Here is a 26058-nt window from a genome sequence, read left to right on the forward strand (position 1 = left end):
CTGCTTCCCAAAGTAGAGTAAGAAATAACTTTATTTTTCATTTGCCAACCCCATGATTGAAAAGACATGTTGCTCCCAAATAGACAAGAGGCATTTTCTGAAACAAAATTCTTTCTGAAAATTTAGCTTGTGAAGTTATTACACTGCAAATCAGAGAAGGATTACAAAAAGCTACAGCCAACATTTAAAACTGGTATCACATTCAACCCCAAGCTTAGTAACAGAAGTTTTAAAGCTGTATCAAAACCATGTCAGCCACAGGATAGCAACAGTAGTGGCATTAATTGTTGTGCCTTCAACTTAAGAAAAGCATTTAAAATATCCCATTTCCTATAAAAGATCATTTCCCAGGAAAGAACTGATTTATTCAACCAGAAGCCTATTAGAACTGGAACTACAGAGCTCGCCGCCTCCACCTCACAGCTCTACATTTCCCTGTAATCAACAATATCTCTAGCTAATCATTTGACAGAATTTGGCTTCTCAGAAGAGTCTTTGTCATTTAAGCACAGTGTGGAATGGGGGAAAAAGTGTGTAGTTACAAGGGAACTAGGAGACTACAAAAGACAATCGCTTCTGAAACTCACTGATGCTCAAGAAATCAGAGACCCTCCATTACAGTGGGTCTCATGTGCCTGAGAGCTTTGTGCTTGAGGAAACACTACTTAGAGGTAGGTCTGGTTCTGGTTTATATTTAATTACAATTTGCTGTATCCTGTCACAGGAACGTTTCAACATTTTCAGCAAGGTATAAGCACTCCAAATTTCCTCCTTACCCACCCTATAGCTTCCCCATAGAAAACAGTAAGAAAAAGCTTAACTGTGAGTCCATATAGTATAGCGGCTAATTCAGCAATTCACACCCAACCATGGGTTGACAGGACTAGGAAAGGCAACCTGGTGCAACGAGCTCCATGAGCTAGACCTGCAGAAGCGTGGTGGCCTGGTGTGTCCACAGCACGCAGGGAGAGGAGGGGAGGCTGGGTAATTAGGGGGCAACACGTGGAGAATTTCTTCTACGCATTTCATAGTACATTCTGCCACAGCAACAAAACCACCAACTGAGGAATGCATTTGACTGTACTCTTTGATTTCAAAGACGTCTGTGTCCCTCCCCAAGCCCCCACCTACACTTCATGCAAGAGAGAAGGATCAGTCTTCTGTACGTGAATACAGGGTCTAGCAAGAAGTGGGCAGGGATGGGTACAAACAGCATGGTCTATACAACAAAATACCTTTTGAACAGATTTAAGTAACTTTAAGTATTAAAATGAAGGTTTTACCTCTACATACATATCATTCTGTAGTCCTGCTCCTACATGCATATGGTCTGGTCACTTTTGCAAGAGAACTCGAGCGTGAACAAGGAATCCAAAGGGCAGTTTTACGGGAGATGCGAGAGGTGCTAACAAACTTACCAGCATGTCAATCGTTCTACTCTGAGCCTCTTTATTCAATACTCTGAATGTCAACTTGAAAGGAAGAAAAAGAACCAAATATTCAGACCAAATTAATTATGTGCCGTAAACTATTCAGCACACAGGATAGCCTTTAAATGATACTGAAAAACTGTCCACTGCCTGATGTATTAATTTTTAAAAAGCCAATAAACTGAAAATTTCAAAGGAGAAAGTGGTATGAGAACCTTCTTCCTCTCTCCCTCTTCAAATAAATCATTAAATACACTGGGTAACATACTGTCATTTCTATCATAACAATATAAACAATTTCCATCATCATCCTGAACATTACTTTATAAAGATATATATGTTAAAAGGCTTTCAAAACATTTTTCAACCCAGCATTTGAGAATAAAGCATTAAGAGTTTTGTATACAGTAACACATTCATGTGATAAGTGTATGAATTTACAACCATACATAATATATATAAATGTATATATATTTATATAAAAAACAAACTTGGCCAGAAGTTAAGGCTACCTACAAAGTTGTCCAAGTAAATTATGCTTGTCAAAACAATTACAGAATTAAAATCACATGCATTTTTAAATCATCTAAACCACTGACAAAATAAAATAAGGTTCAGCATTCAAAGTCTTCAGATTAACTGCAAGAAAGTGCTACAGATATTTACATTTTCTGAACATGAATCAGTGTTCCCACAAAGTTTCATTTGCATTTTTCACGAGCCTCAAATGTAATATAACTAAAGACTGACATGTCTACGGTTTGGTACCGGGCACTCATGACAGAACAGGCGCCCGTGGCAGGCAGCGAGCGTCGTCCACAAGTGTACTGTCCCACACCCCGGAATACGGTGTATAACACTGTTCCGACCTGACACGTGCTTGAACTTCTAACCCTCAAAAGGGACTAGAGTGAACATTTCATTAATAATTACACGTATCAGCAACCTCATGACAAAGGTTTCAGGCTTTTCCCACTCAAATCAAAGTCAATAATTTAAACATGGAACAAAACAAAGCCAAAATATAAATGACTCGATCTCAAAACAACGAAAAGTCATTTCTGATATTTGCCTAAATATTTTAAATTCTTTCTTAAAAACTATTCTGAACAAATGCCTCTTTTAAGACTAATTTCATAAAAATATATTCATAAATATAACTCAGAGCCTGCCAGCCTCCAACAGTTTTAAACAGAATTTGCTAAGATGGGAGAAGTCATTTAACCAGCTCATGTATTATTTTAGGAAATAAGCTGAGATAGCTATATCTGTATTTTTTTTAATTTGGTGAGTTTTACATTTCCAATTTGGACATCTAAAAGCTACCATTTATTTTTTTCATCTTTCCAACTTTGTACAACATATACTTTAGGATGAACATTTCTATCAATTGGTAATAGGAGCAAGATTTAAAAAACAATAATGCTTAATGCTAAGGGCGTTTTGTCCCTGTTGAATCAAAAAAGGAAATGCAATTTTAGACTCAACTGAAATTTAGTGTTTTAGGCACTATTTTAATAAAACTAGCACCCTTAATTTTTAGCTCATGTCTAAACAGGTAAGTATTTTAGACAAATTATTGAAATAATTTTTCTCTTTTAAACGAGTTTGATGCTAACATTTAAAGATAATAGATTTATTTACTGAATCAATATCATATTTTGAGCAACTCATAGTTTTTTCATGAGAGCTGATTCACCAAAAAATTATTCCAACTCTCTACAGCAGTTTCAACTATAGATTTTAGGCATGATTGAGAAGTTAAGTCAGGAAAAAAGATATTTAGTAATACTTAAGTGACATAACAGGGTTTTTTTAAATAACTTTAAACATTATATCTCTACCAGTTTTTCAGGTAACAGTATCTAAACAACACAATTTTTAAGATTATACACAAAAATCACCTTAGGGAATTACTACAAGATGCTACTTTGCCAGCATGGCCCAGCATCTGTCTTAGTGCCTTTCCCTTTATCTTTGCTAAACAAATAAAACAAACAAAAAAACATCTAGAAGGTGAGGCAGGTGATTGTCTTCGTGAGCTCTCTGATATAGACTATGGCAGAAGATGAAGAGAACAGAATGACATACTTAAGACAAACCCAACCACAGAATGCTTCCCATTGTTACGATCCAGTGGAATGCAAGCTAGGAATAGGATAGAATTTGGAAATCCGGCTCTGTGTTGATGGGTTAAGGCATTCAGACTCCCCGGTCATTTTAAAGAACACTTCCTGTTCCTGTAGTTTCCTAGCAAACTCCTCTTCCAGTGTCTTAAAAAGGAAGGGAAAAAGAAATTATGCACTGGTATTAAAAACAGAATTTACTCTGACAGCCCAGATAAAATTATTTGCCCCAAAGACTTTGTTATCCTAAGGAAGAAGAGACTGCTCAACAGCTAGGACCATAGGCTGTACAGCCGTGGGTTCAAGTCCTGGCTCAGCCACATGAATGGATAACTTGGGGGCAATTACTTAACTTCTCTATATTACAGAATCATTTCATTCTTCTGCTATGAAACAGCGATAATACCATCTACTTCTACTGGGCTGCTATGAGAGGATTAAATGTGATAATAATGTACTTAACACACACTAGGTACTCAACAGATGGCACCTATTATTAACTATTGATATTAACTGTCTCTTCCACATGGAACTTACCATTTTCTATTTTTTAATTTTGATTACTGATGTGCATGTCTTTTCTTTCACATTGAACTATAAACTGTTTGAAGGTAAGACCTAAACCAGATTCATCTTTACAACCCCACAATATGGAGCAAATATAATAAGTGCTTGATAAATATCTGAGGTATCAATTACTTTGTGGACAAGTGACTCAGGAGAAGTACTGCTGTAAAAATACAAAGTACAGGAAAAGATGGAAGGATAGGAAGGTTTCTCAGAAGAGGAAAACCATGAGCTTAGTTTCAAAGGAAAAATAAGAATTTGACAGACAGGATGGGGAAGACACACCAGACAAAGTGAGCTGAAACAATGCACAGAGGCAGGAAACTGTGGAGTTGCTGTGAGTAACGGTGATTATACCCAGTACTGGAACATGAACTGGGAACAAAGTGGCTAGTGGGAGACGAAGCTAGAAGGGCTGATATGGGCAAAGTGTGGCACTATGAAGGCTTCAAAGTCAAAGTGAGGCGTTTATATTCTACTCTGTTGGAACTGAAGATTTATCAGCACCACTATGACAGTAACAGAGATGCTCTTGAGGATAAACACTCTGGTGATGGCAAGCAAGTAGGAGGAAAGGGAACAAGAGACCAGAAGGACCATTAGGACATTACTGAACAATTTTAAGCAAAGAGTAGGAAGACAGTAAAGGGAAAGAGAAATATTATGAAATAAGAGTCAAAATTATTTGTCATCTGATTGAATGTGGGGTGTGATGGAAATGAAAGGTAATTCAGGTTTCTAGCCTAGATGTCAGTTAAGAGAACAGGAATGTTAGGAAGAACACCTGATGGTGGGTAGGACTGGAGAGAGGGGGAAAGATGAGATGGAGATGAAGGAAAAAAGAGGGTGAGTTTAGTTTTATCTCCACTGAGTTTACAATCTTTAGTCAATGTTCAACAACATTCAACAGGTATGTACTGATCATTTACAATGTGCAGGAATTGTTCCAGAAGCTGGGTATATATCAGTGAACAACGAGATAATGTCCCCGCTTTCAAGGAGCTTACATTCTGGTGGGAGAAGACACACAATAAAGAAATGTGTCTGGTGGTGATGAATATTATGAAGAAAAACAAAGAAAGGTTGAGGGGATAGAGAGTGTTCGAGGTAGGCATTGAAGCTATATTTTATATACAGTCATCAGAAAAAGAAACCTTTGATGAGATGATAATGGGACAGAATGAATGAAATGAGGAGGAATGGAACATCCATATGGAAAATGAGAGCTGAGAGCATGAACCAATAATAAAAACAATAAAATAATAACCATAACAACCATTCATTGGATCCTGACCACATCTCAAGTACTGGGACAAGTACTGTACACACATCACTTCTGTTAACTGTCTTAACAACCCCAATTAGGGAGGTAGTAACATCCTCATTTTACAAATGAGCAGAACTGGGCTCAGAAGTGTTAAGAGACAAAATTAATCAGTGTCAGCACTGAGATCTGAACCCAGACCTGTATGACTATAATTCATGTTCTATACAAGTTTTGGAATTGTCCTTAAATATGCAACAGCTGAAGCCATGATAATCTACAAGATCATCAAGATAAAGAGCAGAGGTAAGAGTGTAAAACTGGAAAATATCTACATTTCCGGTGACTAGATGACAAAGAAAGGTGATAAAGAGCACAGAGAAAGAAGAGAGTATGTCACAAAAGTCAGGTGAGAAGAAAATTTGAAGAAGATTTTTTAAGAAGAACAGGTAGATGATGCCACTGGTGACCACTGTCAACCAATTCAACTGGGGAGGAATTTGAGGCGAAAGCTAGACTGCAAAGGGTGAAAGGAGGAACTGGAGAAGGGACTTCTCACTTTCACCCCTCTGTGTACCCTTTGAATTCAGAAACACATGAATGAACTACCTATTCAAAAATGTAGCAAAAAACAAAATTCAAGTTAAAAAGCCACACTATTAGCACATGGTAGGTGCTAAATACATATTTCCTTGATTAACCCATTGGGTGAATGGAAGAAAGGAATGCTTGAAATGTATAGCAGGCAGGAAGCCCAAGAGAAAATAAAGGTTTACGTTTGACAGTTGGCAAAGAGAGAGAATCACACAATAATAGCAAAGACAGAGTTGAAATGGTTGACCAGTTGGACCAGGCTAGCAGGGAGTCAAGTGCAAACAAAGAAGATAGCTGGCTGGCTGGCTGGCTGGCTGGCTGGCTGGCTGGCGCGGGGTAGGAAGCCAACCCTATTTTACTAAATTGTCAATTAACACAGCACATAAGGGCCGTGTAATCTGGCTCCAGTCGACCCATCCAGACAAAGCTGTCATCCCTTCCCTCTCTCCCTCTCTAATGCCTACACACAGGCACACACTCCCTCTAATGCTACAATGATAGGGAGCTACTTATGATTCCTGTACACATTATTTTCACTCATTCTCTTTTCTGTACTTACATTGCCCCATTCCACTCCCATCTGTCTGTCCTCCTAGCAAGCTCTTACTCGTCTGTCAAGCCCCACTTGGCGTACACGGCGTCTCCTCTCTGACCCTTCCGGACTCCCCTGAGCAGACTTGAGCACTCCTCCTCCTCCTCCTCTGCTGGCACACGGTGCTCCTCTGCTCTTTATCTTGTGCTTGCCTCCCTCAGACAGATGCTGCTACTGATCTGCCACGGCTTGTCAACGAGATTCGGAACCTTTCGGGGACAGGGACTTTGACCCTTCACCTCTGTGTCTCCTGTCCCTGACACTGTTCCTGACACATATTAGGTCAAGAGCCAAGAGCTGGGAGGATGGAGGGATGGATGAATGCAAGCATATTTTAATTAAAGCTTTTAAAATTACCTTTTTCCTAGGTCTCAATTTCTCTCTCCATTCCTTTAATTCTTGGCTGTGTTCCTCATCTAACTCCTTTAGTTTCTGAGTCTCATGCTCAACCAAGAGGTGGCATTTTTCATTCTGAAAATAAAGTTTGGATTTAAAAAATTTCAGATCAAGTTAGCAATTTTTCACAAATACAATTATCTTCCAAAATAATAAAAGTATTCATTAAACATAAAGCTATTACTGAGGTTGAAATTCTCCTCTAACAACCAAAGGCCAAGAACTATGAAGAGTCATAACTTCATTTTTGCAAGTTTAGAGGCTAGATCTGTTATCCATATGAAAAGAACTTGAATAGAAAGAACTAGTTTGATCCTGATTTTCCTTCAAAGAAGGTTCACTCACAAAACTGACACTTCAGAGGGCAACTTGCAAGCATTTTACCCAATCGTACCAGAACATGGGGTTAGAAACTATTCCACTCTAGTAAATTAAGTAAATATGTAGCATATCCACAATGTATACACTACTCTGAAACTGTAAACATTTTAGAAATTATATTACATTACAATACATTATATTACATTACAATACATTATATTATATTATTTTATATATATTAGAGAGCTGCATACCCCAGGTAAGGTTCAAAAACAGTCCTCTCTAAAGTAATGTTTAAATTCCTTAGGAAAAGAATTCTCATATTATTTATCACCTTTTTCAAAAACCTTGAAGAAAATGAACTATTTCTCCCTAAATAAAAAGAAATTTTAAATTCAGAATGATAACAAAAATGCCTACATCATTTTTAAAACTCCGTTCATCTTCTTTGCAAAATACACTAAAAATTCTCAATAGTACTTTTGAAAGATGCAACTTCTTATATCATAAATTAGCTTCATGTTTATACTAATCACGGCTGTGTAAGTTCTAAACAAGTGCCTGCGGTACTAAACTGATCTTCCTTTGGGTCTAGAGGAAAGAAAACCTTTAAATCCAAGCATCTTCACAAGCAATGTGCAGCTTACTCTGAGTAGCTATTATTTCCTCAAAACCAGCCACCTGTACTGTGCATCTACTACCAGCTTTGCATTCATGCTTCTGCAGCTAACCTGCAGCTGATGCAGTTCTCGGACATTGGCTTCACACTGCAACTGAAGATCCCGCATTTGATTTTCATGTTTTTGATGCTGAGCCAGTCTCTCATTTTTCTGCCTCTTTTCTTCTTGAGAAGCAAACTATAAATAAGAAAAACAAAAGATAAATATGGTTAACAAGTAATGTAATTTCTGCATCTTCCAAAGGTGTAATTAAGGAATGTAACAAAGCTTAAAGTACAATAAGCTAAAGCTGCAAGTAATAATATGCTGGGACTCAAAGCTGGAGTCTACGTCATGGCTTTGGTGGGGTGTAGGGAGGTGGAGAGAGACTTCTGATTAAAACCTTGTTCCTCCTACCTGCTTAGTCACCTCAGTTAATTTGTGTGTGGGATCTGTGACTGTAGAAGTATAGTGAGGCCACACGTTTGACTGAAAAGTTGGTCAAGTCATCTTATTCCCAGGGCTGGTCTTAGGACCAGCCTAGCCCTGGATCTGGTGTGGGGCGTGGAAGAGAGCAGCTCTCCGTGGCCAGCACCTGAGGGAGACTGAGTTGGTATATGCCATATGTGTACAGAGCCATGGTGAACATCAATGAGCCCAAGGTAGATCCAAATGTTTACAGCACAATTATGTGGTACTTCTAAAGGCCATTCAAAATTTTTAAACTTAAAGAGAGTAATTTGCTTATTTACTTGTTTAATTTTGTCACGATCCTGATCTGGTGTTGCCGTTGGGTTAATTCTCAAACTCTTCTTAAACATGGCCATGCGAGTCTTGGCTTCACTGCGCTGAATCTTAGGCAGTCTTGCTCTTTCTTGAGTCTGTCTGTTTTTCAACTCCTCAATAAGTCGTTGATTGTAACGCTGCATTTGTTCTGTTTCCTAAGAAAGTTTCAGAGTCCAGTGATGTAGATATAATTTAATACTCAGTACCCACATGTATGCTCAAACATGTCATTTTGCTGTTGCTTCCCCAAATTACTCTCCCTTGTTGCATACCAACCAGCAAAATATTAGGCAAAAAATAATTTATAAGAAAAATAAGCTACTAGTAATAAGAGATTTATATTGACTCTCGTATACTAAGTATAGGGAGTCCACATTTTTAAGATACCTGAACCATAAATAGAGCCAAAATAGCTAACTCCGAGAGACAAGATGAAGATTATAATGTATAAGAGGTCTTTAAGCATTGTAATCAGTTACCTTCCTTGGAATTTGTAGAAAAGAGTTTGCAATCATGACCAACATACAATTAACTACTCCAAATTTCAAAGAAATTTTAGGATAAAAGAAAGGAAATCTAAACTTTATCCTGTAAAAAAATATAAGTTTCAAAAATAAATAGCTCTGCAAACTTTAAAATGAACAAAAAAGTGAACAAATTTTCCTTTCATTAACCTTCTCATGGCGCTTAAGTAGCTGATGTCTTTGCATAAAATACTGATCTTTAAGTTGCTGTTTGAGCAGCTGGTGTTTTTCTTGTAAGTGTCGTTCTTCAAGCTCCCAAATCGCAGCTTCTCTAGCTAGAAGAAGAAAGCAATTTCAAAATGTAACTTTGCTCTTTTTACTAATGTACTTTGGTCTTCATTTTAATATTTACATACAAGTGTTCTAATACACTAATTAATACACACGGACATTCTGAGCTATAAATGGAATATTACCAACATAAAGATAATATCCATTACCACTTTCCGTTCTGCTCTGATGTCCTGTAAACAGAGAATGCCCTACCCACAACACCAAAATTCCATTTAATCATCTTAGTGAGAAAGAAAAAAAATATAAGGTATTTGTTAGGGGAAATAAGTGCTTAAAATTCCATTCTATCATGTAGCCAGTTTAAGTATACCAACATTGTAAGGCATAATGAGTATATAAAATTATTCAGCTATATTTCTACCATCATCTGGACAAAAAAGATGTTTTAAGGATTATATGTTTATGTTCACTTCTATTGCCTTAAAGGAATTCTGTATCTTGCAGTATTTCTTAATTTTATAAAGTATTTTCCTCTTATTTACTTTAAGTTGCTTCATCTTTCCCTCTACCACTCTAGCAACAGAAAACATTCAAATAATTTCCAGGGTATATCTCTGCAATGTTTTGAGATATATATACACATATGCTGCATAATTTCATATACCTCTCATGAGCTGTTGTTTGTTATTCAGGCACTCTCTTTCAATATTGGCTAACTCTGCCTTCTGCTGTTGGATGATCTTTTTCAGAGAGCCATCTAATTCTTGTTGTTGCTTCTGAACAAACTCTTGTTCCTATTAGACATAGTTAACCATCAGTTAATAAGTATCTACTGAGCAAAACATCCATTTATCTATACCTCTGTATATATTAGTGATTAACAAGATTTCTGAACCAAGTTTCTAAAGTCAACTAGATTTTAAAATCACCAAAATTATATAGTATAGACATAACATAAGTGTATTAGTCACCCAATTCAAGCCCAGAAAGAAAGTACTAGAATACATAATATTCTAAACTCACTATTAAGAATAACATACAAAAACACCACTCATAATTAAAATGCCCTACATCTTTGGGAAAAAAATAAATTTACAGTTTCTAAAACTGACTATTCATTTCACTAGAGTGTGGACAAAACAAGAATAAACAAGAAATGTCTTTCAGGAAGAGAGGCAATAAAGAGCAAACAAGAAAAACAGATATCGATATCAGGATTTTAAACTCTCTATTTTTCTATTAATAAAGAGTTAGGAAGCCATACCATGGCTACACTAACAGAGAAAGACAGTTTCTGTATCTTTAGCCTGTGCCTAAAAAGAACAATACTTTAAGGATTTAATGAGAAATAATGCATTGCTAGAGAAATGTGAACTAGAAATAGGAAAATGAGTTACATTTTATGACTCTACAAACAAAATTCCTTATAATCAGAGAATTCTACCAACATGTAAGGGATTCACTCATTCATTCAACAGTATTTACTGAGTATATACTATTTTTGCCCAAATGCCAAACTTATACTTTCAAAAAAAATCCTTCAATTACTGTGTAAGGAAAGGAAACGTTAAAGTGACTTATGGTCATTATGCTAGATTACACATTTGCAGAAGGAAAGGAACCATACTCAAATTGAAGAAATGCAAATTTTGCCAGTAAACGTTTGGCTCTCCATCCCTCTCTTGGCTATTATAGCAGTTTGTGATTAGCTCAAGGGTATTCTGATCAATTTGAGCACAGATTTAGAAATTTAGGGTTGAACAGCAGCACTTCACCTATAATTCCTCCTCTTGCACATCTAAGAGATGTAAAACCTCAAGATCCATTTTGGAACTATTTTTTAGGCCTTGGACAGAGTCTGGCAGGATCTGGATCACTACCAGCCTGGTCTTCAGTGCACAAAGAGTGAGTCAGCAGTGTTCCTCAGGATGCTTGTCTTACTACTGTTTCTCTGGAGGTGAGAATCAGGTCTTACCATCCATGACATCCTGTTAGTTTGTTGTCACAAATGCTGCTGTCTTATCTACATCATGATTTGTATTTTAGCATAAATACAAATATACAGTAGCAGAAAGACTAATAAACTGTCTCCATAAAATACAATTGCCAGGTGCAAGTGGAATAACATGTACTTTTGTATTTATTGAGCTGTGGTCTTATGTACTGGGGACAGGAAATGTACTTATGTGTCGTTAAAAAAAAATATCACACACATTGTCAGTTCCGTAGATATAATAAATGCTGAGCAAATTTATACAAAAAAAATTACAATTGCCAACTTGACTACAGTCACCTACATCACTTTATCACAGCAAAGAAAAAAAAAACTCAATGAATATTTAAATTCAACTATCTAGAATAAGGCTTTTGAGTTTTATTTAAAGAGATGCAAAAATCTCCATCCTATCTTATAAGCAGTTATAACAAAGTAAGTTGTCAAGCTTCTCTTTTCCTACAGTAAATATCATTTGTAATAAAAATTAAATTGATTCTCTAATTTCATTGTAAAATTTCTATATGCAAACTTGTTTAATAAACAATATAACCTGCAGATTTATCAAAAGTTTTCTTTTGTTCAACATTTTTACCACTAGTTTGCATAAAGAACTTTTTAAAAATATCTGTGTGGACAGAAATAATGGGTCCAAATTATCATAAATAAAAATATTACATTTATATTTATCAAAAAAATCAAGTGTAAAAGATGGGGCAAATAAATATTTATATGAAACTAAAAAAGGTAAATACAGTGGACCCTTGAACAACACAAGTCTGAACTGTGTGGGTCCACTTAAACGTGGAGTTTTTCACTAAGTATGTACTGCAGTACTACACATTCTATGGTTGGATGAATGTCCAGATGTGGAAGCACAGATGTGGAGGGGCAACTGTAAAGTTATATGTGAATTTTCAATTGTGCAGAAGGTCAGCACCCCAATACCTGAGGTGTTCAAGGGTCAACTGTATAAGCCAGTGCCACTAAAAAAGTGAACGTGATTTCTTGTCAATGCAGTTTTTGGTCATATTATTGTATTTATGTCTAAATTAAGATAAGAGTTCAGGTCAAAGAAAACCTTTATCAGGCACTTAGTAAATGCTGGGGACTGTACTACTTACAGGGTTACTAAAATTAATAAAAGACAGTACTGCCTTCAAGGAATTTCCACTCTATTGGTCCCAAATTGGTTTTATCTGTCAGCCCATATAAAGAGTAGTGGGTCCCTTCCCTTAGTAACATACTTTGAAAAGTTTAAAAGTAAACCACAGAGAACTCAAAGCAAGGAATAAGGGTCCAGAAATCAAGACTCAAAATGAATGACAAGGAACTACAAAAGCATGCCCTGAAGCGGCCAGGACATGAGAGGAAAAAGGAGCTAAGACTGTTATGTAGAAGCGGGCAGAACTAGCACTGTGCTGCTCCAGAAGATAAATAAAGATCAACAGGTCAAGGCTGGCAACGTCTGAAAGTGTCTCCTAACCATCAGAGTTTGCAAAGACACCAGCTGCCTTACAGAGCTATGGACTTGAATAATCAAGCAGAGTGTGGATGATTACAGAGTCAAGAATACTGCACATTTGATTTTTTTTTATATTAAAGCCAAAAACTACCAAAAAGGTCCCTTACACACTAATTAATATATTTTATTACCACAAAAGAAATGAAAATTTAATATCACTGAGCTTTCATTAAATTTCCTAAATTCAAAAGCCAAGTATAATACATTCACAGTGGAATCTGTAATTAGAAATTACTCTTAGGATCTAAAAGAAAAGCGATCTTACATTCCAAAAACACTGCACAAATTACACTCATTTAAAAAAATAACATCAATTTGATCACTAAGAGTAACAATTTCAAAATGGACACAGAAATTGTAAAATGAGTGTTCTTTAAATGTACAAGTTTTAATTCTGATAAGGAATTTTATCCTATTAGTCAGATAACTGTGAACGTTAAAAATACAGCTTTGGGTTCTAGAAAACTATAAGAAAGGGTTATGATACGTGGCGCTATTTGTACAGCATCTGGTCATTTTAACTTAAAAGCTAAAAATGGTAATGATCAGAAAAGTGTTCGTAATTCATAATTTCTCCCTCTCGTCAAAAAATAATTAACATTTTGACTACTCTTTTAGAAAACTATAGAGTCCAATGGCTGACAATAATATAAATAAATAAATAAATAAATAAATAAATAAATAAATAAATAAATAAATAATTTCGGGGCGGGGGAAGGAGTGGTTGAAATCAAGCTGTATTCTATCTCCTCCAGTTGTGTATATCAAACATCACAAACAAATATTACAGTGTTAAATAAGCTAGTCATTTCCCTATAGAAACTGTGAGAAAGAATACAGCCTGGAATTCCAGGCTTAATTTAAAACTGCAACATGGAGAATAGCAACCCACCATTCATTATGGACAATTTGAACAGTGAAAACTAAATGGAACTAAAATCACCACTTTTAACATGGCTTTTCTGACCATATCCATAATTAAAACATCTACATAAACATATATGCAATCAAAATGTCACTTCACACGAAGATAAAAATCTAACCACAGCATTCAATTTCTCACATGTGCAAAGTTCATAAAATACTATTGAGAAGATATTTCTTGAAAAAGATGAAAATCTCAGATTAAAATTTGTGGTGGTGTAGACTAAAAAAAGAACACTGTAGTAGAAGTGTTCTAGTTCCAGCTCTACCACTAATCTCTTTTGTGACTTTAGGCAAATCACTTAGTCTTCTGTGCCTCGATTTCCTCATCTGTAAAACAGATACACTCCATCCCTATATTTGGGGTTGGCAACGAGAATCAAATGTGAACTCTTCAAAGAATACTGAACTATAAAGTTCATGTCAGGTTATTACGACTGTCATCACTGACATTATCATCTATCAATCTTCTAGATTTACAACAAATGAAGCTAACAGTGAAAAGGCACATGTGAGCCAAAGAAAAAGCAGGTAAAACAGAAGAAGGCACCCTCCTACAAGGCACGCGGGACTTACGTCCTGCATTTGGGCGTTGAAGACTGCACAAGATGACAACTGAAAAGACTGAATCATGACCTGAGCAACGCCCTGTGGATCAGAATACAACGCACTTCCCAGGTAAGAATAGAGCTGAATGACTTTTTGTAAATGGAAAGAATAATTATACAAACGCAGAGTTTCCTGAGGCCTGGAACAAGTCACTTAACAAAGGGGTCTCTTTCTCATCTGTAAAATGAAGGATTTGAACTAGATCAGTGGTTTCCAAACTCTAATTTGCTGCCATTGTTTTTAAACCAGTTGAACTCTCTTTTTAAAAAACTCACCAAAACAATCTCAGTTTATAAAACAGATGAAAAGTGGTCCTGCTCTGGAAGCAGGGGCCCAGAGCCCTACTGTCCTCACTTTTTGAAGGATTCTCGAGATGCTTCTTCCAAACTCAAGAGCTCCTGAGAGTACAGTTTGAAAACCACTGGACTAGATGATCAAATACATTCTAGTTCCACGACCATATGGCTATTGTTCATAAACTCTTTAAAAAGTTTAAAATATTAGACTCAAGTTATCATGTGTTAATACCTTCATCAAAAGTGGTAGCTAAATAGAAATACTTTTGAAATTTGTTTGATTACTAAATTCTTCATTAAATTTACAGAGAGAAATTTACTACTGCTTTCAGCTTTAGTTGGAAAATACAGGCTAGCCCCTCAAATTATATGAAAAATCACCAACAAAGTTTTATTAAAGCATTGGATCACTTACCATTCAACACTAAATTCTCAATTTCAACTCTAGAGTCTGACATATTACCTTTTGGAATTAAAAACTTTACATTCCTTTACAAGGCAAAACCAAATTGTTATCTTCTGGTTTGAAATCCAAATTACCCAAAACTTGATGTGTGGCCAGCAAGGACTTCCTCTTCACCTATTAATAAGACATGGCCAACAACCACTAGGCCAAGCCAATAATTTAAATTAGGCACAGAAGGGGTAGCTTAAATACAAGAGGCAGTATGATGCGGTGGTTCAGTGTATGAAACATGGAGCCAAACCTGCCTAGATGAGAATTCAGGCTCTATCACTAACCAAATGCGTGAACGTGGGAGAGTCATTCAACCTCCTGTGCTTTAGTTCCCTCACCTGTAGAATGGGGGTAATATGAGTAACTACCTCCTGTGTTGTGAGGTTAAATGAGTTCATATAGGTCAAGCATTTAGAACAGTATGTGCCATACAGTAAATGCTGTGTTTGCTATTATCACCTTAACTACGGGCATACCTTGGAGATGCTGTAGGTTCAGCTCTAGACCACCGCAATAAAGCAAGTCACATGAATTTTTCGGTTTACCAAATATATAAGCTATGTTTACACTATAGTCTATTAAAGTGTGCAATAGCATTATGTCTAAAAAAACAACATACATACCTTAATTAAAAAGTAGTTTATTGTTAAAAAATGCTAACCATCACCTGAGCCTTCAGCAAGTCGTAGTAGTACAGCAAAGATCACAGATCATCATACCAAATATAAAAAGGGAAAAGTTTGAAATATTGTGAGTATTACCAAAATGTGACACAGAGGCATGAAGTGAGCAAAGCTGCTGGAAAAATGGTGCTGACAGACTTGTGCAATGCAGGGCTGCATGAACCTTCAATGTGTAAAAATCACAATACTGCAAAAGCGCAATAAAGTGAAGAGCAATAAAACAAGGTGTGCTTGTAGTAATTTCCTTACCAGGCCAAGACAAAATGTTTCATTGGCTCACAGGAAGAAAAAAACTACTAAATGTATTCAAATAGGCTAGTTTTATTAAAATTTTAAATTCTGAGATAGTTTCCTTATTTTTCATGGTGTTAAAATCATCTCTCTTTTGAAATGATGATGACAAATAAATGGCAGTTTCAAATAACCTTCCTTGACAAAAACAAAAAAATTTTTAATGGCAACCCATTTGTCATGCCTCCCAAAGGTTTGTGTTGCTTTTATGTTTCTTTTCATGAATCTATAAAATTCAAAAGTCTGGGAACCACTTTTTAAATTACATAAAACCCACATTAAAAAGATAAATTTAAAGCAACAAATAAATAATCCATGTCTCTTCTTCATTAACATCTGTAACTACAAACTGAGCTCATTTCTCTCTTTGCCTCCCAGCTGAGTGCAAGCTTAATTAAAAGAAAGGTAATCCCAAGTATAAAAGACCTCATACTCATGTGAGATACTTCTAGAAAAATCTGTTGAAAATACCAGTTTATCTATTTTGTAGAGAATTCACCCATCAATTGGCCTTATCATAACCTAGAATCAGGTTTATATAGGTAAAAACTGTCTATTTCTGTAACTGCTGGATTCTGAATCAAAAAGAAAAACAACATACTTAATATTTAAAATCTGGTTTTAAGTTGCTTATACTGTTGAGTTTAACAGTAATAAGTGTTTGATCTACCATTTAACATTACCATATACCAGGCTTGCAGGATCTCAGTTCCCCCACCCAGGGAAGGAACCCAAGCCACAGCAGTGAAAGCCCGGAATCCTAACCACCAGGCCATAAGGGAGCTCCCGAATCAATGGCCTTTTAAATATGCATTCCTTTTGTATGCATAAAGCTTATATACTCACCCTCTATATTTTTCTGCTCTAAAAATCTTCTATCAACCATTGACATTACCACTTAAATACAAGCTTCTATCATGATTAAAATAAGAATGCAGTGGATTATACATTAACATACACGTTTATTTCATCTGGAGTCAGCTTTCCAAACATTTCACTTAATTTCATGTTAGCAACTTAAATGTCACCATTAGTGTGAATTTAGTACTACATAAAGAATGCCCTGGGAACCTTTGTATAAGGAGACGTCAACATCATATAATAAGTACAGAATTTACCCTTTCAACCATGGTTTACTGAGCTGTGAGAATATTGCCACTTTCTGTTTTTAGTAGCATTAAGCTGCTGCTGTTACCTGAGCATGCTGGCTTTGTGCAAGCTCCTCTTTCCTGCGTTTCATGAGCTCTTTTCTCAGCTCTTTGGGTGCTTTCTCCACTTCATTTATAACCTACAGTGTATAAGCATGCAGGAGGTGGGGAAAAACACTTTCTCCACAGCAAGCATTTATGAGAGCAGACAAGCTACAAGTCAAATAAAGCTGTTAAAAAGCTCCTTTCAACATGCATTAGCATAGGTGTTAGTTTGGTGAAAAAGAATGAAAGGATAGAACATGCTTAATCTCAGTGCAGAAGGGGACATTACACCATACAAGGAAAATTAGTTGCTTAATTATCCCTACATATCATTCTCTTGTTAGATCCAAAGACAATCAGTAAAGCATTACTTGCAACGCTAACGCTGAACTAAAGGTGATAAACTCAACTGACCTTGAAAGATCATAAAATTATAAACATATCTACTGACACTGTTTGAAATATTGGATATAAAGAAAACAAATGCCACTCATTTATAAATCTGCAAAATTTCATAATTGGCTTGATAAAACCAATGAAATAATTCTAAATGAAATCCACTTAATGAGATCAAAAGAAAAACAAAAGGGAAAGTAAGCATTAGAATACACAAAGGAGAGACAAATGGACACTAAGTTTTCTTTTTTCATAATAAAGTATTTTATATATGGTGCGATAAAAATGAACACATCTGATGATTTTGGGATTAGATTAGAAAAACATTCTCCTCTGCTGATAATTTAAGCCAAAATCAATTGTCAGCTTTAAAATCAGTAATATAACCCCTCATAAAATAAGTTTATATGCTATGATTTATTATACCAAATAAAGTAATTATAAAATGAAGTGTATTTTAGAGCTCCTTCTTTCAATCATTTCAAAACCCTAGATATGTATTCCACCTAACAATAGATCTGTAATCCAACTACGAAAAACAATCACGTGTTTATAAGTAGAAGCACCAAAAGCAACCAGATTCCAAATCACCACACGCCATTGATGGTCTGTGAAAGAGACTGATTTTGATTTAACATAGTGTATTTTAAATTTCCCATCAGTAATCTCTCATGAAACCAAATCACCATGAAAAAGAAGAGACTCCCCAAATGCAAGAAGTTTAGCGATAAGGAAAAAAATACAGAATAGAATTATTTAAAATATGCATATCACTATCTCAAACATGTTCTCTGGCTAAACCTCTCCTAGTCCAAAACAGTAACAATAACTAGAAACTTCTATATATCTATAATTAAATCATATACTTACCTACAAAATTTTTAAAAGTTAACCTGATATTAAAAAATAACCTCTTAATAAAAACTACTCATGGTTTCAAGAAAATTAACATTTAGTTAATACAGTAAAGTCATACATCATGGTATATAGAGCAATTCTACATAAAACATAATAAACAGTAATTTTTAGAAATGGTAGCCACATCAAAAGGCTATATACCATTTCATTCATCTTTACCTAAAGAAATCATAGAAGGCACTGTATTTATTAACATTTGATTCTATCCTGTTTAAAGCAGATCCTCAAGTTCAGCAAAATGATGTTCCATTATCTGCATAATTTCATTGTTAAAATCAATGAATCTGAGTACTTGGGACATGTAACAAAAGTGAAAATGTATTCACTAGTTTGGTTGATATTAGTGTGTTCCAAAACTAATAAAACTGATCATAATATTGTCCTGGGGTCTTTCATATCATGAAAAGATGAATTCTCCTCTTACACTAAAGGAACAGAATAAATTATAAAATTATCTCTCAAAACTGCTAATATGTAAAAGCTCTCTTAGTGTTACCTTAATTGGGGAAGAAAAAGACACACTGATACAATACGTAAATCCTCCTTCTGAAACAATGACAATCTTTCATAGTAAATAATACCACAAATAGATTCTATGACAATATGGAACAGTTACAGGAAAAAAGAAAAAATTCATTATAATCAAATGACTTTACAGATACTTTCCACCTGTGATTCTTCAAAGTATCTCACAATTTGATAAACTTAAAGATATTATTCCAAATTTCAGCTTACTCAGCTTTTGTTTTGACACAAAGTCCAAGAAAGGTAATCAAGCTAATCAAGAGAAAAAAAAATTTTTAAGCATGAATTAAATATTACAAATAAATATTAAGATGAATTATTATTGCCACCTGCAAACAGAACATAGTATGTTTTCTTGAAAAAAAAACATTACTAAAAAAAAAAAAACAAAAACATTACTATGTCAGGCCTTAAATGTTGCATTAATAAAGGAGGAGTGATAGGTTGAAAGGAAAATGGATTACACTCAATTTGAAGACTTGGTTCAAGGGTTAGTTGGACATTTAATAATAGTTTGTGAACTTGAACAGGCCATTAAAACCTCTTCTGCTCCAGTTTTCTTGGCAGTAAAATGAGATAACATCTGACCTTACTACTACCCTGCATAAATGCTGGGAAGACCAAAAAAAAAAATGAATGAGTGCCATTTAACTACCAAGTATTATCGTAATTCCTTAGACAGTCTTAAGTGTACATTAAAAACAGTAGTTACGCTTACCTCCTTCTTTCGGTTCTTTAACATATTCTGAAATTTAGACAACTCTTTCTCTTGTTCACCTTTAATGCGTTTGGCTTCATCTCGTAAGCGATTTGTGTGTTCCTGTTCTAGACGTTCAATAGTCTGTTTCTGCTGTTTTTCTAGATTCTCAATCTCTTGGTCATATTGTCGTTTCTTGCTCTGTAAAATGATGTAGCTCAAGGTCATTTAACTTTAACATTAATGCTCATATTAATTCATTATACTGAAGATGTTTACTAAGAGCACATAACTGGCATTTAAATTGAGTGACGTAATATGTACCCTTTGCAATACTGAACAAGTTCAAATGCACTAAAATATGTTTTAAAATTTTTTCAAAAAGATGTGCATTTCGTTTTTTTCTAATATGGAAAACTTTTTTCTATTGTACAAGTGTAGAATGTTCAAAATTTTTAGACAATCTAGAAGAATATCCAGTTGCTATGAAATACTAAAGTAAGAAAAATTTCAATATTTATCCTATAAAATTTTTGATAAATCAAAGGTCTCATTTGAAGTCTATTTTAAAAACGTACCATTACTTGTCATTTTCAAATTTACCCTTCCTCATTAAGATTCTTAAATATCCTATTTCATTGAAACAAACCTTTTAGAATTATAAATCTACTCTCTCAACAAAAGATTCCTGCTTATATAATACTTGAGTAACGTTGCAATTTTAGACACAGGTAGAGTTAAGTATTTGTAAAGGGTGTTTTCTTTTAAAAAAAATTAAAAAGCAAAATATTTTGGAAAATATGGGGGGGAGAAACAGTTTTTATAAAGTTCTGAAAAAACAGAATATAAGTACTGTAAAAATACTCAAAGAGAACAAAAGTTCATTATTTTCTTAGGAATTCTCAGTTATGATCCAACATATGTAATCAGCAATGCCAACCTTCACACAAAACAATCCTTACCACTTAAAATTATAAAAATGTAAGTACTATAATCAACCATGAATCCTATAACATTTCAAATGATCTTTTTTCTAACCTACATTAAGCTACATGTTCAACATAAGTTACTGAAATTTTATATCACATTAATAATACCTTTTCCAACTTTGGACACAAAAGTAAAAATTTAAAGACTCGGTGACAATTACCCTTTACAAGTCAGCACTAACTTCTCTAGCAGCTGTGAAAAGGGATGTGGAAGCTTAACTGTAGTAGCTAGAAAAGTAAGTGTATTTTGAAAAATTCCCCAGGAAGTTCTAATACTCAGCCAAGTTTGACAACAACTGCTCTAGACTGGTTTAAATCTTGGATTCTAATTCTGAGAGGTCAAACTGTAACAATAAAAAGTTATACAGCAACAGGCACACCGAAGAACTTTGCAAACCATCGACTAGCTTCATGATTCCAGGTTTTCATGACAGATTTAATCAGAGAAAAATGAAAACACCCACCACACTGTAAGTCAGGCAAAAGGAGAAGAGAAGAGAAGAGGAGAGAAGAAAAAAGAAAGCATCTAACACACCAAAGAAATAAAGGCGAGAAATACATCACAAAGCCAGAGAAATCTAGTAATTAGAGAACAAGTTCTAAAACCTGCCAGTGGTGGGTTTTTTTCTAAGCCTTAAATTTCTTTATTAACAAAAGGGTACAAAATTCCAAGACTTTACCATCATCTCCTGCTCAAAACGCCGGAAAATCTGCTCTCGCTGTTGTTGCAGTTTGCCATTGAGCTGCTGTTGGGCTCTTTGCTCTTCTTTTTGAAGAAATCTTAATTCCCGAAGTTCCTGACGTCTGATAAAATTTAATGGCAAGGATAGAGAAAGACAGCAAAAGTTACACCTTTGAAGTAATGCTTTAAAAGAAAAAAACTTTAAAAGTAACATTTATTTTCAAATGGAAAAGTAATACACGAATCCAAAATTAGCCAAGACTTTACTCTTGTTTCTCTTTTCTTCAGACTCTGCAGAGACTTGAGAAGTCACAAAACCAGTTTAAATCATGTTGTTTCTCTACTCACCTAAGAAACCTCAATTCTTCAGTTTTGGAATCACTATCTGTAACTATCTTTGATGTTGTTACACTCACTTCGACACCATCAACAACAAATTTGCGTGTTTTCTTCAATGTTTTCTTTTGTCTTCTTGTTTCCTGAGTGAGATTTTATTTTAGTTAGGCTTTATATGGGGAATACTAGAGAGAGAAAACATTTTCTTCTTAAAAAAACAAAAACAAGAAACTAAACAGCTATGAAGACTATGAAGACTACACATATAAATGATGAATAGAAAGCAGTAAGACTCAACTTTGAAGCCAATTATATCATCTCACACCTCATCTGACTTTCACATGATTTTACAGATAAAATCAAATTTTTTTCAACTGAAATTATGCATTTTGATGATGTGCATGTAAAATTTTTATACCACATCATAATTAGGCACAAGTGGTAACAAGCAATTCACAAAAAAGAGTAATTAGTGCAACTTTCACATGTTAATCATTTTTTCCTCTTTTTATCTTGTAGGTTCGCAGATACCTCTGCTTTTCTGTTTTAGAAACACTTACAAAGCAATTAAAAAGGAATTCCTGGGACTCATCCCTTAAAGAATCTAAATCAACAGGTCTGAGGGTGGCTGAGAATTTCATTTTGAAAGGCTCCCAGACAACTTTTTTTTTTTTTTTTGCGGTATGTGGGCCTCTCACTGTTGTGGCCTCTCCCATTGCAGAGCACAGGCTCCGGACGCGCAGGCTCAGCGGCCATGGCTCACGGGCCTAGCCGCTCCGCGGCATGTGGGATCTTCCCGGACTGGGGCCGGAATGCGTGTCCCCTGCATCGGCAGGTGGACTCTCAACCACTACGCCACCAGGGAAGCCCCTCCCAGATAACTTTTAAACACTGCCAGGACTGGGATTCAAAATCCATTTCATCAACAACAATAGTATCACCAGCCCTCTTCCACCTCAGGGCCGGAGATGGATGAATGATTTTAGAGTTACTAGAAAGACAGCACCTTTACTGCACTCCCAAAATACCAGATCTGCCTGTTAGCTATTGCCCAAAATTCTTTATCAAGACCAAACTCTTTATTCCTCAGTTGGTTATCCAAATGCTTTTTAAAAGCAAAGAGAAATAACAGAAGTATAACACTGCTACAAATACATCTTGGTAAACATGTAAGTATTCAGAACAGATAATTACTTAGTTTTGATAGGTGGAAAAGGTTAGAAAGCAGAGGGAGCAAAAGGGGACTGTGAAAATACTACATTCAAAATGCATTAGAATTTTTTTTTTTTTTTTTTTTTTCTTTTTGCGGTATGTGGGCCTCTCACTGTTGTGGCCTCTCCTGTTGCGGAGCACAGGCTCCAGATGCGCAGGCCCAGTGGCCATGGCTCACGGGCCCAGCCGCTCCGCGGCATATGGGATCCTCCCAGACCGGGGCACGAACCCGTATCCCCTGCATCGGCAGGCGGACTCTTAACCACTGCGCCACCAGGGAGGCCCTGCATTAGAATTTTTAAGTTGATCTTTGGCACTTTCTAATCACCTTTCTTCAGCCTCTTACTGTTGTACTCTTTAGGCTTCCAGTATTCTCACACTGCTCTCCCTAAGCCCTGGACTACGGCCACCCTATCCAGACTTCCTCTAAAACCTAAAGTGGGCATGCTCCAAAAATAAATCTACCTCCCTGTAACTTCCATATTTTCCATTTCTTCAGTTCCTACTAAAGTATCCACAGCTAATATCACCTTAATTCTCACAGAAGTATCTGCATTTTTTGGAAAGGCTAACTATTAAGTCAGTGAATGAACTTCAGATTAATGGAATTTCAGCAGGGAAACAACCTGAAAACTGAAGACTATCTAGGCAATACATATAATAATTTGGGACAGATATGCAGGCTGATCAGTCATGCCATGGAGTCCTATCCCTAAGGTCAATTTTCTTCAGTTCTTTCTGCTTTTCTGCCACCTGTCAATCCAGAGTCTCACCTGTATCAGAATTGCATGGGATCTTTTGCTATAAATACTGATTCTATGGCCCCATTCCATACTTCTACACAGCTCCCCCTAGTTACTCAGATTGGAGAATTGTGCTTAACAGCTCCAAGTGTTCGAGGTTTAGTATCTGGCTTTCTTCCCACGATGATTCTCACGGCAGTAGTGATTGCTATGACTGAGGAGGTAAGAGCAGTCACCGCACGTGCCAGTGGTAACAAGGGCTGTTTATACCCTAAACATTCTTAAAAAGAGATCATTCTTTCAAGTCCTCAATTCTTTCATATACTGCTGATTCTTGCTACAATTATACCTAGGTATGTACAATAGGAAAACCCAAATTCCAGTAAGCAACTGTATTATATTGTTTCTATCAAGTTGGCAAAAATAGATAGGTACTACCAAAAAATTTAAAGATGACATCCAGAAGCTCTTTAGTTTTTTTTTTTAATTGATTGCCCTCATAGGCCTGAAGAATTTTATAGGGTTAATACCACACTGATTTAGTGTTGTTTTGTTTTCAAGATGTCAGTTTCACATAAACTCTCAACTGCCAAAATAACAAAGAAAAACCCAATCAAGGACCCGTGTACACTTACTTGTAAAGATATTGATCCATTGTCTTTAGTTTTGCTTAGGAAGCTAGAGATGGATAAATTCAAGTCAATGCTGCTATTATCAGCAGTGGAACCAGTGCCTGAATCAGTATCATTTTCCTTTTGATTCTCAGATTCTGGTAACGTGGTTTCAGTTTTTGATAAAGCACCTATTTCTCCTTTATTTTCTGCATCTTCAGGGTTGATATTAATACTGGGTATTAGAACAGGCTGAGGTTCACTGGACTGTGAAGTGGCAGGAGCTTGAGGTTCTGCTTTAATTGGCACTTCGCATGGGATATCTTTCTGCTCTGTGTCCATCTGAGCAGTGGCTTCATGAGCATCCTGAGTTTCACTTCCTAAAGCCTTTTGGTCACTATCAGTCACCGCACTTCTGACCTCCATCCCTTCAGTGCTACTTGATTCAGTAATCTCAGCTTCATTTGTCCCGAGCTCCTCATTGGTCTCCACTATGTTCTCTGAACTGCTGATTAACTGTTCCTCTTCCTCACCTTTACCTTCTACAGATTTTTGATCTATCTCATTAGTTTCAACTATTTCTTTAATAGAAACTTCCTCAGTACCACCAGCCTCAGGACCCTCTGTGGACTTGATCACTAATTTCTGGCCTGCTTCACCCACTTCTTTCCCATCATTACTCTGAGAATCCTCAGCACTGTTTTCAGTTGCCTTCTGAGCAACATCTTCTGCCTCATTTGTTCCTATCACTTTGCTTGTATCACTGATCATGTCTTTTTCAGTTTTGTCATCTCTTCCTAATTTCTCGAGGGTGTCTTCCTTTGTAAACTCAACTTCACTTTCAATTGCCTGAATATCTGCCTCTTTTTCTCCAGTCTCTTGAGAAACTAAGTCCATTGTCTGAATAGTAGTGTCTTCAATTTCTTCAGATTTTATAAACTTATTTTCAAATATCTGTTGCTTTTCTCGATCCCCTTCTTCCTCAGGTTTCAGATTCTGTTCAATATTTGTTTCTGAAGTTATCATTATGTTATTTTCTTTTCCTTCATCGACTGAATTAATGTCCACTGTTTCATGGTCTTCTGTGTCAGGTAGATTTTCAAGCTTGGGTCTCTTCTCCTCTCTCCCATTTTCCTCGATTACTGTTGCTCTATTATGAAGTTCAGCCATAGCTTCTAAATGAGTATCATTAACATGTTCATTAATGCCTACCACAGTATTTTCAGGCTCGTCGGTGGCTGGTTTTTCAGTAAGAATTTTACTGTTAAATTTATCTTCAGAAGTATTACGTTCTGTTTTTTCTGAGACAGATTCCAAAATACAAGCATTTTGTGAAAGCTTATCTTCTTCAGAGCTGGCAATACTAAGGTCAGAGGAGGCACGCTTACTTGCAGGTATTGGCTAAAAAAGATTTTATACAGTTTTAGTGTTAAAACATAATTTCAAGATGGTAACCAAAACAACGTTCCATATATAAAAATGATT

The 26058-nt window shown here is 35.8% G+C and overlaps 1 protein-coding gene across 1 annotated transcript in view; it reads right to left on the reverse strand.

Moving 5' to 3' along the window:
* Positions 1-13: 13 nt before the first annotated feature.
* Positions 14-26058, reverse strand: part of SLK (STE20 like kinase) — a 56683-nt gene continuing 30638 nt past the window's right edge. The window contains exons 9-18 of the mRNA XM_060099947.1: positions 24598-25974; positions 22020-22150; positions 21670-21793; positions 20022-20201; positions 10158-10287; positions 9410-9534; positions 8702-8890; positions 8022-8147; positions 6931-7044; positions 14-3703 (exon numbers count right to left, since the gene is read on the reverse strand). Coding sequence (XP_059955930.1) covers positions 3557-3703; positions 6931-7044; positions 8022-8147; positions 8702-8890; positions 9410-9534; positions 10158-10287; positions 20022-20201; positions 21670-21793; positions 22020-22150; positions 24598-25974 — 2643 coding nt within the window. The 3' untranslated portion in view covers positions 14-3556. The remainder of the gene's footprint in view (positions 3704-6930; positions 7045-8021; positions 8148-8701; positions 8891-9409; positions 9535-10157; positions 10288-20021; positions 20202-21669; positions 21794-22019; positions 22151-24597; positions 25975-26058) is intronic.

This window comes from Mesoplodon densirostris, chromosome 1 (assembly GCF_025265405.1).
Source record: "Mesoplodon densirostris isolate mMesDen1 chromosome 1, mMesDen1 primary haplotype, whole genome shotgun sequence".
Lineage (NCBI taxonomy): Eukaryota > Metazoa > Chordata > Mammalia > Artiodactyla > Ziphiidae > Mesoplodon > Mesoplodon densirostris.